The following is a 13,356-nucleotide window of genomic DNA, read 5'->3' as shown; positions in this document are numbered from 1 at the left end:
CCAGTGTGAAAAATACAAATTAAAACCTAATAGTGCAGAAACACAAGTACAACATATATAATAGATACAAAATAATAATGTATGCTTCACGATTGCGTGTACAAAATAATGCAGAAACCCAGTGAAAATATATAATAAGTGAAAAAACATAAAAATGAATTCACTCACTCAGTATAACAATAAGCAAAACATTAAAAATAGATAATAAAAAGACAACATTTCAACATTAAAAAAGCCTATTATTCACAAAAGCCAGTGCACAGTGAAGGACTTTGTATCAGGGTACAGCCAGCAGGTGGCGCTCAAAACAAACAAATCACAAGTCTGCAGTCATCTATTTTCTTCGTCTTAATGTTATTTTAAGTCATTAAATACCTTTTTTGGGTGTTTTTTTTCCTTAAATAGCTGCACTTTGTCCTGCACGTTTACAAAATGTATGTACGAATGTATTTTATTGGATACTGACTATGCACTATATCTCCCTAAAGTCACATTTTATCAAATCCCTTGATATAATCAGTTTTCTTGATTTAGGAATAAGTTTATTAAGAATTCTGATCCTTTACTAAAGTAGAAAATAAAAGGATAATGCCTGACTAAAAGTATTTATCTTATATTATATAAAACTACCAATACGAGAGTGTTAAATTGTTACCAAATTACAAAATAATTAGCATCCAAAAACACTTCAAGTACCAAAAGTAAAAGCACTTATAATGCAAAATGGCCTGTTTCGAGGTTACTTAACCCATTAGACATCAGAATACATGCTGTATTAATAATGTGAACATTTAAAGCAACTTATAAATGTACTCAAGTAAAAAAAAGACTTCCACTTAAATGTAGTAAGTAGAGTAAAAGTAAAAATGACCTTGCTTAAACTTCCCACTATCCCTGAACACATCATAGTGAAACTCTGAGGTGTGTATGAGTTGGATAACTTTCCAGTGTGTCAGTCACCACCACACCTGACTGAAAACACACACACACACGCACGCACACACACACACACACGCACGCACACACACACACACACACATACACACGCCCTCCTGACGGCGGTAGGCGGGGCTTCGTGGTGCTTTAAAGTGCTGCGTAATGTGCCAAAGTGGAGTCATTACGCACGGAGCTCTCCAACCGCGAACTGGACCTTAAAAGACGATTTATTTTACAGGAAAGTTTGAAGCAGCTCTGAAGGAAAAACTACTTCTCTGTGTGTTGGTTTTATGATGACCGAGCTGTGGAGTTGTTGGGTAAGTCATTATGTAAAAATACTTCTAATTTTACTCGCATTGTCTCCACGTGTAAACCGGCTTATGGGGATTTTATTTACTTAATTAACTCATGGAAAGTCACCATTCTTACATGTATGATATTCCTGCAGATTCTTCAAATAACGCTGTACTAAAATGTTATTTTAAAAATGTTAAATCATTCTTAAAACCATTATTATACAAAGGCATTTTCCTAACTTTATTTATTTATTTGAATTTTATTTGTGAAATAAGTTATTGTACTTTTTGTTTATGCTTGCTTTGTTTTGAAAAGTCTTATATGCATAGATTATTATGACATATTTAGTATGTGTGTTATATACATCCTTATGAACACTGCAAATACAATCAATATCAATATATGTCTATATATATTGGACCTATGTATAAAAAACAAATAGAATTGGGTCAAAATAATTATATATTGTGTATGAAATCACTTAAATTTGACCCAACCAAAACAACAAGATGATATTATTATCTGATATTAGTTTTGGTAAATAAATACATAATAATAAAAGTTCCTCATTGCTAATTTTAAATATTAACATTATTTTACTATATTATATAAACACAATAACATAAAAACTGGATGGAAAAATCCCTTTTATTTAATGTAACATATAATTCAATACATTTTGGGGTAAAATAATGGCCCCAGCAGACATACATAGAAATAATAATAATAATAATAATAATAATAATAATAATAATAAGTACCATGAGCCTGTGTTTTAATTCTTTTTTAAATAGTTTAACCAAACACACATCCCGAGGAGCGAACACCCACACCTTCCCATCGTTGTTTGACCACGATAAGGAGTTCTTGTTTATCTAGTCAAATATTTCCCCTCAAACCTCAACAAGGAAGCTTTTTGTATTATACTTCTTCTGAGTTTTTATTTTTATAAGAAGAATGTGTTGGCTAAAAAAGCTCCGTAGGTTTCGGCTTGAGGAGCCAGTCTGTCAGCTTCCTGTTCCAGGAGAACTGGTCCGTCAGGTGGAGCTCACCTGGCACTAGAGCTTACTCACGCTCAGGTATTTGAGCGTGAGTATTTCCGTTTTAAGCTGCTTTATATATTCTGCTCTACTTCAGATCTATCTGGTGACCCTCTAAGGGACCTGACCCCTATGTATGGAACCACTGGACTCAAATATATATTAAGAAGTTAAAACTCACTTCACCTCAAGCAGCTGCCGAGGACATTACTTTTATACTTTACAATGTGTTATGGATAAAAATAAGTATTATTATTAATTTTTTTATGCTTGTCTTTTCCTTTTAATGTTGTACAGTGTTGACTTTTTATTTTTATTTAAAGAGGCCCTATTCTGCTTTTATGCTAATGTATCCTATAGGTTTTAGTGCATGTAAATGGTCTGCAAAGGCTAACATCCCAAAGTTCCAGAACATAGTGACATCACTATGGAACACTTGCACTTCTATTGGCTAGCGCTCCAACACATTGTACGTGATAGGGTAAGGGGCGGGACATCTCTAAGCCGATTGATCAATCACAACAGAGCCGGCCAGCTGACTGGGCTCTGGTTTCAGACAGAGGGTGAAAAGAAGTGCTGCAGGAGAGGACTCTTTAAAGTAGAGACACTACATACTGATATACACCTAAACATCAGCAGGAGAGGACTCTTTAAAGTAGAGACACTACATACTGATATACACCTGAACATCAGCAGGAGAGGACTCTTTAAAGTAGAGACACTACATACTGATATACACCTGAACCTCAACAGGAGAGGACTCTTTAAAGTAGAGACAATACATACTGATATACACCTGAACATCAGCAGGAGAGGACTCTTTAAAGTAGAGACACTACATACTGATATACACCTGAACATCAGCAGGAGAGGACTCTTTAAAGTAGAGACACTACATACTGATATACACCTGAACATCAGCAGGAGAGGACTCTTTAAAGTAGAGACACTACATACTGATATACACCTGAACATCAGCAGGAGAGGACTCTTTAAAGTAGAGACACTACATACTGATATACACCTGAACATCAGCAGGAGAGGACTCTTTAAAGTAGAGACACTACATACTGATATACACCTGAACATCAGCAGGAGAGGACTCTTTAAAGTAGAGACACTACATACTGATATACACCTGAACATCAGCAGGAGAGGACTCTTTAAAGTAGAGACACTACATACTGATATGAACATCAGCAGGAGAGGACTCTTTAAAGTAGAGAGACTACATACTGATATACACCTGAACATCAGCAGGAGAGGACTCTTTAAAGTAGAGACACTACATACTGATATACACCTGAACATCAGCAGGAGAGGACTCTTTAAAGTAGAGACACTACATACTGATATACACCTGAACATCAGCAGGAGAGGACTCTTTAAAGTAGAGACACTACATACTGATATACACCTGAACATCAGCAGGAGAGAACTCTTTAAAGTAGAGACACTACATACTGATATGAACATCAGCAGGAGAGGACTCTTTAAAGTAGAGAGACAACAGTAAAGGATCTAAATTCTTCTTCTTCTGCGGTCAGTTGTTTGACGTCTCTTCTCTCTCTGTGTCTCCAGACTCTCGTTGAAAAGAGGATTTGATGATTCTTCAGAGCGAGTCCAGATGTGCAACCTCTGACCCCCGAATCATGGACCTCCGTCTGCAGGCCAGCCCTCAGATCCACTACAGAGTCAACGGAGACGCCGGGCGAAACTCCAGGACACGCGTACGTATTTATAAAGATAGAAAATACTTCACAAGATTTGAGATTTTTTGGTACTTTTACGTCCTCTTACCGGAAAAATAGATTGTTGCTTCAAACGTTTAAGGGACCTTAAGGAACAGCAATATTATTAAATTGTTTTTTTGTATTCGTTAGAGATTTTTTTACAGGTTAAACCCTTAATGTTTACTTCAGAAAGAATGGTGCATAACACACATTCCTGACCCGAACAACAGCTCACCGTACCAAGAATAAACCTGACACACGCAAGAAAAACAATAATTAAAAATAAATAAAAATAAGAATAAAATGCAATTTAAATAATATAACATTTAAATTAAATACAATAATATAATAAAATTCATACAATTTTTAAAAGGACAACAAACACAAAAATAAATTAAATATTATTACAAATTAAAATAAAATGACATGGTTATAATTATCTTAACAATGAAGTGTTAATAGCCATGTGCATATTCCAGGGCTCCAGACAAATCCAATTAATTATGCTTTCTTTAAAAACCTTTATATCAAAGACCCCACAACAATTGAATATACTTATTATTTGATGTGCAAAGAGGACATAAAAACTAGACATTGGAATGTGCAGTTCAGACCTCCAGGGCCATAAGTGTACAAATATGTCCCTTCAAAATGTTGTGGTTCCTTTCTTTAGATAATTCGACACCATTTTGCCAAGTTTCATGAACTGGATCGGGCAGGTATTTCACAACCCAACGGACGTAACAGTAAAACATAGCCTCCTATACATATCTCCCCAAACTATTCCAATAAGTTGGTCGATATCTACCAATTGCAACAGATACAGTTGACTTATTGGTTATCACAGGGGACACAGGTGTGTATGCGAACACCTGGACGCTCTGTAAACTGAAGGATAGACTCGTCTTGTTCTATTGTCCCCTTACACACAGCAAACACTCAGCGTATCAGATGAACAGCTGATTATCCAAGCTGTACCTCTCTGTGTTTACACAAAGCACCCAGTCTTCACCGTCGCTGTGAAATTACACCTGCTCAACAACTTAATCCCTCGGCATGCCTTGGGGATGACATTCATTATCACTGACAACACAAATGGAACCGGTCGAGCTGCAGTTTTTCATCTCCGGTCGCTGCGTCTCCACAATAGACGGCATTGACTGAAACCTGCAGATCTGTGTTTATCTCACGTTGGTTTCAGATGGGTGTTGCTGCAGGTGCTTTTGTCTCAGTCGGTGTAAAGTAAAAACAAGACTCTGATGTCGGCAACAAACCCTTTTTGCATGTCCGCCGCACGCTGAAGGACATGACCTTGAAATAGCCCCAACCGAGCAGCTTCCTCAGGTTGTGTTCGCTGTGTAATTACAGTTTAACACGAGATCAATAACACCTCATTATCAGACTGTTTGTTGTCCATTTGTGTGGGAACGGTTACTCAAGCAGGCCAGAGCTACACTTATTGTATTATTTCCTTTTTATATTTTTATTTATTTGTACTTGATCTTATATTGGACTTTAACTTCTTGTGTTTCTATAAATATTTGCATTTTATTTAGTCTTTTATTGGACATTTTTCTTAAACTCCTTATTATTTTCCTTCTTTTTTAAATGTATTTAATTCTAATGTGGAGCAACTATTACGAAACCCAATTTCCCACGGGATAAATAAAGTATTCTGATTAAAATGTTCATATATCCTTAGAAACCGTATTTACATTTCTCTCTTCATCGTTGAACCCCGTTTTTTGTAAACCATCCACTCTGACTTCCTCCTGCAGGAGTCAATGTGTACAGACTGAACACAGGTCTGCTTGTTCCCACATCCCAACCCTCCTAACTTCTTTCCGACCCTAAATTTAGCTCAAACGTCCCTCTCTTCTCCCCATCTCAGCGTCTACCTGTCCAGCTCCTTACAGTAAACCCACTGAGGACTCACACAATGAGCTATCCAGTGACAACCTGGTGACTTTTGGTTTCACTGCCCTCCTTTAAAGTCTCTTTCAGTCCGGATAAAGATCAAGTCAACCTATTTAAGCTCTACCACATGGCTGTAGGCGCTAGTTAATCCTCTGTAACAATGAGCAGTGGGCCTGCGAATAAGTAGAAGGACTGAAGTTAAAGCAGTACCACAACGACAAAGAAAAAACAGTATCCCAAATACATCAAAAAAACAAAGCGCCAATACAAGTCTTTCATACCATGGCGGTTAAAGTGGTCATTTGTTGTGAAGACACTGTATTAGAAAACAAATCCACAGCTAAATAATACTTGTATCGACCCTACGCCCAATTCAATTGCAGTAATACGAGTCAAAGTGAAAAAACTTGGTCCAGCAATATTGAAAAGTACAAAATTGCCTGTATAGATTCAGCCGAAAGCAGTTTAAATCACTATTGCTTTTGAAATAGCCCTAACTAGCCAAATATGTAACACGAGGGCATCTTTTAAGGAACTACAAACAACCTCAGAACCAAATACTGGCAGGAACACTAGAAATATCGCTTCTGAAAACCCACCTCTTCTCCTTGGCGTTTTGACACCTTGTCGATTGTTGCTTTTAAATTATCTATTGTTTGTACTTGTGCTTGTTTTATGGTGTGTGAGCTGGGCTGTGAGTTTGTTTGTTTGTTTGTTTGTTTATCTCACTGTGCAGCACTTTGGTCTGGAGGTTTTAAAGTGCTGTATTGTACTGTATGTCAATTAACGTCCTCTGATCCCTTTGCCTTGACAGGACGACGATAAGGACAATACCCTGAACTTTCTGAGCCAGGAGGAGCAGGAGTGCATCCAGTTCTTTGAGAAAACCATCGACTCGTTGGATGAAAGTCTGGAGGAGAACGACCGGATGAAGACCCCAGCGAACAGCATCCACCAGACCTCGAGTGCTAGTGGTTCCTCGCGCATGCCGAGGCATCCTGTCGCCAAAGACCAGGACATTATTTACCTGGTCCGCCCAGAACCGGACCTACTGCAGAACAAAGAGCCGATCTACAATCCCACAAGTCCAGGTAGGGTACAGTTGTTCTTGTTTCTGGGTCTTATCCAGAAGTCTGTAAATACGTAGATGTAGGAATCCAAACGTTTGACATGTAGTCATTTGAATGTACCAAGAATAAAGGTAACTGGTGAATTCACAGCATGGTATGTCTTCAATTGTATCGTAACTGTCCCAGAGTTGGTAAAACAACCAAAGAAAAGTAGTTTTTAAGCATCTGAAATGGCTGAATCTGGTTTGGCAAGTATAAACTAGGCTGTGTTGTTAACCAACGTTTGATGGTATAGGCTACGATTTGTATACATTATTATAATCCACCAGTAAACAAAGTAGGGAAAGTAGAGGTTTCAAACTGTAAACAAAACAAGTGGCATTAAACGATCAATGAGGGAAATTTGGAGATACGCCTTGAGGAATTTGTTTGAATTGTTCTATCATATCAGCCAGAATTAGCCATGTGTAATGCTGTCTAGAGACAAAACGATACAAATGTGTATTCCGGAAATCACTTGAGTTTAATATTTGAATCATCTGAACTTATTCCACAATGGGTTATCCATATCATTTAGCATTTCCATAAACGTACCACTTCAACAGAGCAATAAGACTTTTGTTCAATTGAGAAACTTCTATTGAATATGGCAAGTTTCCATACAGCCTTTCTAATGCGATACTTCAAAGTGCACATAGATATGTACAGTACAGTCCTTAAAGCTTGAAGTCGTTCCAAGATTTTAACTTTTTTCACCATTTGTTCCTCACAGACTTTATGAACATGATGCAGACCCCTGGAAGCCACTTCGAGATAAAGCCGAAGCGAGATGCAACGGACGGCTTACCCTCCGAGTACAACCCTCCTTTGCCAAGTGGCAGCTATGGAGCTACAGACGGCCACTACTCCTACCACCCTCCAGGCTGCATCCCCACCCCAGTTCTTATTGCCCAGCAGTTAGCAGGTAACCAGGCAGGAACTTCCTCGAACTTGCATCCCTCCTCGTTCCTCCGCCACCCGAGCATCGAGTCGGACAAGCAATTGAGTCCGAGTAGCGATCTTCCTAAACATGGCCCTCCAACTTATGCTAAACCGAACCGTTATCCGGACAACATCAGTGTGATCCACGGCCATAAGGACACTCAGAACCAGTCGCTGTCAAAAGTCCACATCCAAGAGAGAAAGGCGCAGATGTTAGCAAACCTTACAGGTACGGCTCGCCCTTTGCTGCAAGACGACTCTCCCCTGACCGTGGAGTCTCGACAGACTCCCACTCGCAGTATTTCCTTCAAGGACCCCTCACCAGATAAATCAAGGATGGAGGCCCTGTCTAAACTGGGTCTACACAGGAATCGAGCGATGTCTGGAGGTACGTCGCTCATCCCGGTCCCTGACGCCTCTTTAGTTCCTCTCGCAGGTCTACAAACCAAGCCAGTGGAGGTCCGCGCTCCCCCAACACCAACAGAAACCACCACCAAATTACCAGGAGTTACGACACCGAGTCAGAGCCAGATCGTCAAGAAACCAGAGATTGAGCGGTCCGAATCCCTCAAGAGGTTTGACGAAAGAAGCCGCCAATCGAGCCCTTCACCTCCAGCGATGACACAAAGTAGCTACCTTCCTCCTCCTCTACTAGAAACCAGGACATCTCCATCTTTCCCCGCTCCGCCTGAAGTCACTTCGCTCGAACCGAACAACTATGGGGGGAAATCCATCACGGTGAATCCTTCTCATTCCTTCAGAAGAGAGTCGTTACCTTCACCAAGCAGCCCTGATCCCAAAGTCCTGCCCCCTGCGCTGGCTAACCCAACCGAGTTCAACCCCTACGGAGGAAAGACCAAAGTCATGACCCCTTCTCACGTAGCCAAGAGCGACCTTCCAGATATCCTCAGCTCCCACATCGACAAGAGTGAAAGCTTACCCGCCAAACAAGAACCGCTACCCACTGCGCTGAACAGCCATGGAGGAAAAAGCCGAGCTTTCAACCCTTCGTACGGGTTGAATCGCCCGACGGACATTCCTTCTAAGAGTTTCAAAGCACCAGCTCCCGCTCCCGCTCCGGCACCAAGACCTCCTCGTCACTCCTATCATGGCGGCGTTTCTACATCATTACCAGCACCTCGAGCATTATCTCCTGATCACAGGCGAAGATCCACCTTTCGTCCCCAAGGCATCACCGTGCAGTTCTCTGGACGAGGAGCGACGGACGAATCGCGCAGAGAAGCCTTGAGGAAACTTGGGTTGTGGAAGGAGTCTTGATAAACTTTCTGTACCTGTCGAGCGTGAATTTCTGCTTGAGGAATGCTGGAAGTTTCCCCCATGTCTGTCTGAACTTGAGGCGTGGTAGGGGAAAGACTTTTTCGAGATCTTACGAAAGAACCTGCACAGCCAGTTCTCACTTCCTGGTCATAAAACAAACAGACAATCAAGTGTGTCACGTTCGACAAAGATAAACTACTTTATATTATATCTGATCCAAGACATTGTATACCGCAAATTGTTGCTGTAAAGAGGAGCATCCTCTTCCTGCAGGAATCAAAGAACTTTTGGTTTTTGCCACAAACGAGGATGATTGTGAATATCTGGATCTTTTCAAAATGGCTCCTATTTTCTTATGTGTATCAAACGGTACTAAACAGGAGGAAGTAGTGTATTTATCGGTGGCGGACTTATCCACTTCTGGTACTTTTGGGAATGTTTCCGGTGGTGTATTTGGGATTGAGTCGAGATGAACTAAAATAGGAGCATCTTTTGCAAATGAGACCCACTTTATAAAAGTTACCAAGACTTTTATTGGGATTTTTTTATGTTGTTTTAAAGCCAAAAGTAAGACTGGGTAATTCATTGGGAAATGGCAAAATGACCTGTGACACAAACCTTCTAGGACTCCCAAAAAGAAACCAAATATGTTCATTTGCAGTAATTTGGAAACCTTATCCTGTAGCAGGGACTCAGAATCTAGTTTTTATTCCATCAATCAAAGTTTATTTATAGAGCCCAATATCACAAATGTTACATTTGTCTCAGTGGACTTCACGTTTGTACAGAATACCAGAATGAAAATACGACACCCTCTGTCCTTAGACCCTCTGTCCTTAGACCCTCACATCGTACAAGGAAACACTCCCAGAGAGAAAACCCACAGTTTAAAGGGGAACACGGGAGAAACCTCAGGGAGAGCAACAGAGGAGGGATCCCTCTCCCAGGACGGACAGACTTGAAATAGATGCCGTGTGTAAATCGAAAAGATAATACATTTAAAACATAGGTAGACCGAATGTTTGGAAATGCATGTGTCAATAATAAGAAGATGAATCCACGAGGATGTCAGCAATCCTGTGGGAGCCATCAGGGAAGTAGTGGTGAGAGTCAGGCAGGACCACAGAGACAGGTTCAGCCACGACTCGAAGTCCAGGACTCAGATCAGGACTGAGGATCCCAGCGAACATCATTAGTTGAATACATGTGCTTTTAACTTTTAGATTTCCACATACTATCTTCCACACTGCACACATTGGGCATGTTAGTCGTCCTGAATAGCATGTGTCTGGGGTAATGTGTGGCGATATATAAAGTCGGTACACATGGATTGAAAAGAGATATTTTGCGTCGTAGGTTAATCTGGCTCTGGTGAAATATGTGTCTTTTTAGCTGCAGGAAACACTTTTAACCGTTATTTAAAGTAAATGTAATTATGCACAAGAGTAATTTAGTTATTTAAAGAAGACAATTAAAGGTTAAGTTAGAGAGTATTTGGGTTGCAAATTGTACTTTAAATCTTTAAAAAATATAACTAAGTGATATATTTTGGTTTACAGTGTCACGTTCCTTTTTAAGGCTGTGAAATCTTTATAGTGCAGAAACAAGGGCATTCATTTAGTGCTTAATGGTTTCTCTACCAACTCTTCGGTCGACGGTGTTTTTCTGTCAGCACTTTGGGGTAAAAACAAAGTTGAAGGTACTTTTTCTTCGGTGCGATTGTATTCTGTAATCTGTATCTGAAATGAACAAACTATGTTGTAAAAAGCAGGACGGTTTTATCCAATTCCAGAAACAAGAATGTCCCAATTGTTCTGGAAACCAAATGGAATAACAATGCTGCAGACGGGAATAAGAGATTTTCAGAGAGATATTTTTACTCCACTCCCACACCAGACCACAGACTGTGGAATGGGTTTTGTGGCGAGGACTTTTTACTTTCTTACTGAGGGGAACGCTTAAAATCTGCTCTTTAGGGAGGGGCGGCGCACATGGGATTGTAAGAAAAACAGAAGCACTAAAAACCGCAGTCTAGAAATACATCCTGGTGTTTTCTACTCGTCTTGAGCTGTTGTTGATATCTTTTGGCAAGTGTGTTATTTAACTGTTGTGTGTGTGTGTGTGTGTGTGTGTGTGTGTGTGTGTGTGTGTGTGTGTCGGATACAGTGTGTGTGTGTGTGTGTGTGTGTGTGTCGGATAGAGTGTGTGTGTGTGTTGGACAGTGACAGAGAGAGAGTGTGTGTGTGTGTTGGACAGTGACAGAGAGTGTGTGTGTGTGTGTGTGTGACAGAGACAGTGTGTGTGTGTGTGTGTGATAACATCTGCCTCACTTTTATATCAAATCTGTCAAAAAAAAGTGTGTGTGTGAGAGAGAGTGAGTATGTGTGTGTGTGTGTGTGTGTGTGTGTGTGTGTATGTTTATGTTTGTTAACCAGACTCCGGCCTCTGTAGCTCACCTACAGCAATATTGAAGTATGTTTTATTTTTCACGTGAATATTTTTCTGTGAATTTGTTTACGGACTCCGGTTCTCTGTAGTTCAGCTACAGTATATTTGAAGTATCTAATGGTGCATACATATAGTGTGTATATATATATATATACAATGTGTATAAAACAGCCTACTTTATAAGGAATTATTTGGATTTTAAATGGGATTATAAAAAGTATGCATGTGGTAAATGGGAAGATCAGCCTTTTTGACTTTTCAAATGTTCTTATTATAACCTGTATATACGCTTCTTAATATATCTAATGTTGGATTGATGTCACTCATTAAACAGAATTATAGTAACTTGTTTTCTTGTTGTATTTTTTCTTGAATTACTCTGGAATCAAAGGAAAGACCTGCTGTTGTTTAATGATTGATAAAGTAGGTAAATGTTTTACCTGAGAGGAAAATAACGGGATGTTTTAAAGGTGACGAGGTGAGAAATGTAAAAGGGGCAGTACACGGATTTTACATATGAAGACCAGTTTACGAGTTAACTAGTGTTTGTACTCACAACATGTAGTAAAACTGTTTTAACAATGTGTTTGGATTTAGAGCTGCAACAATTAGTGGACAAATTGATAATCAATCAGTGTAATTAAATGAATGTTTAAGACATTTTTCTCATGCAAAAAGGGCAAAAAATGGGTTTTCCTTCTCCCAAATGTTTAGATTTCATGCTTTTATTTCTTTAATGATATATTAAAGTTCATATTTGTTGACAGTAGACTTATAAAACAAGACATTAAGATATGAGCTTAGACCTAAACAAGCAGTGGTTCTTTCGTTTAAAGAAAAAAGGACAGAAGTTTTTATAAAGTTGAGTTTTTCTAACCTTTTCCAAACGTACACATTGGTCCACTTGTGTGTTGACCTCGAGGAAAACAGAAGCAAACTGTCTGAGCGGCCGGCGCTTACATAAGACTTCAACACAGACCCTCTCTTTCCTGGAGAGAGTGTGTGTGTGTGTGTGTGTGTGTGTGTGTGTGTGTGTGTGTGTGTGTGTGTGTGTGTGTGCGTGTGTGTGTATAGGTGTGTCTAAAGATGACGAACATTTACTGTAGCTTTACAGATGTTTCTACATGTATTTCAGGCCTGTCCTCCAGCGTTTAAAAATCTAGTTTTAACACTTTGTATATTTAGTTTCAGTGTGCTGATTTTATGGAAGTTAAGATAAATAAAGTATTTTGCTCCTCATTTTTAAATATGACGTTAAATAAAGGTGTCTTTAAAGGTAACACAGTGCATGCATGTTGTATATTTGTTGGTATTTGGGTGGTTAACAGCATTTATTACATGGTTTAGTTGAATACTTTATTCTGATTGGTCAATTCAGAACACGTGACACGTTAATTCAGAACAGACAAACCGCTGTCAAGGATTTATTGACCGTTGTTAAGGACGCTCACATCAGCAGAAAGAAGTTCGGTCGATTGAAGTGTATACAGTTTGGCTGAAAAGCAAACTACACATCGGGCTGCTGATCCGCCTGTCGGGTGTTATTTTCCCCATAATGACCGCGTCACTGCACGCACATTATCCCTTACATACTTCCCCTTTATACCTTCTTTATAATCTCCGTAATTGCAACGGTTGAACATATGCAGTGTGTAG

The 13,356-nt window shown here is 39.5% G+C and overlaps 1 protein-coding gene across 1 annotated transcript; it reads left to right on the top strand.

Moving 5' to 3' along the window:
* The first annotated feature begins 1,127 nt into the window (after positions 1-1,127).
* Positions 1,128-11,436, top strand: proser2 (proline and serine rich 2). The gene is made up of 4 exons (XM_079656143.1): positions 1,128-1,253; positions 3,855-4,003; positions 6,738-7,014; positions 7,766-11,436. The coding sequence occupies exons 2-4, from the start codon at positions 3,878-3,880 to the stop codon at positions 9,250-9,252; spliced, it is 1,890 nt and encodes a 629-aa protein (XP_079512269.1). The 5' UTR covers positions 1,128-1,253; positions 3,855-3,877; the 3' UTR covers positions 9,253-11,436.
* Positions 11,437-13,356: the final 1,920 nt, after the last annotated feature.

The sequence above is a fragment of the Notothenia rossii genome (genome assembly GCF_949606895.1).
Source record: "Notothenia rossii genome assembly, chromosome: 10".
Classification (NCBI taxonomy): Eukaryota; Metazoa; Chordata; class Actinopteri; order Perciformes; family Nototheniidae; genus Notothenia; species Notothenia rossii.
The sequence above is the reverse complement of the archived record's forward strand: the minus strand, read 5'-3'. Positions and strand labels throughout refer to the sequence as shown.

Coding starts and splice junctions, on each gene's coding strand:
- proser2 (XM_079656143.1), top strand. CDS start 3,878: ATGATTCTTCAGAGCGAGTCCAGATGTGCAACCTCTGACCCCCGAATC. Junction 4,004..6,737: donor GGCGAAACTCCAGGACACGC/GTACGTATTTAT, acceptor TTGCCTTGACAG/GACGACGATAAGGACAATAC. Junction 7,015..7,765: donor CTACAATCCCACAAGTCCAG/GTAGGGTACAGT, acceptor TGTTCCTCACAG/ACTTTATGAACATGATGCAG.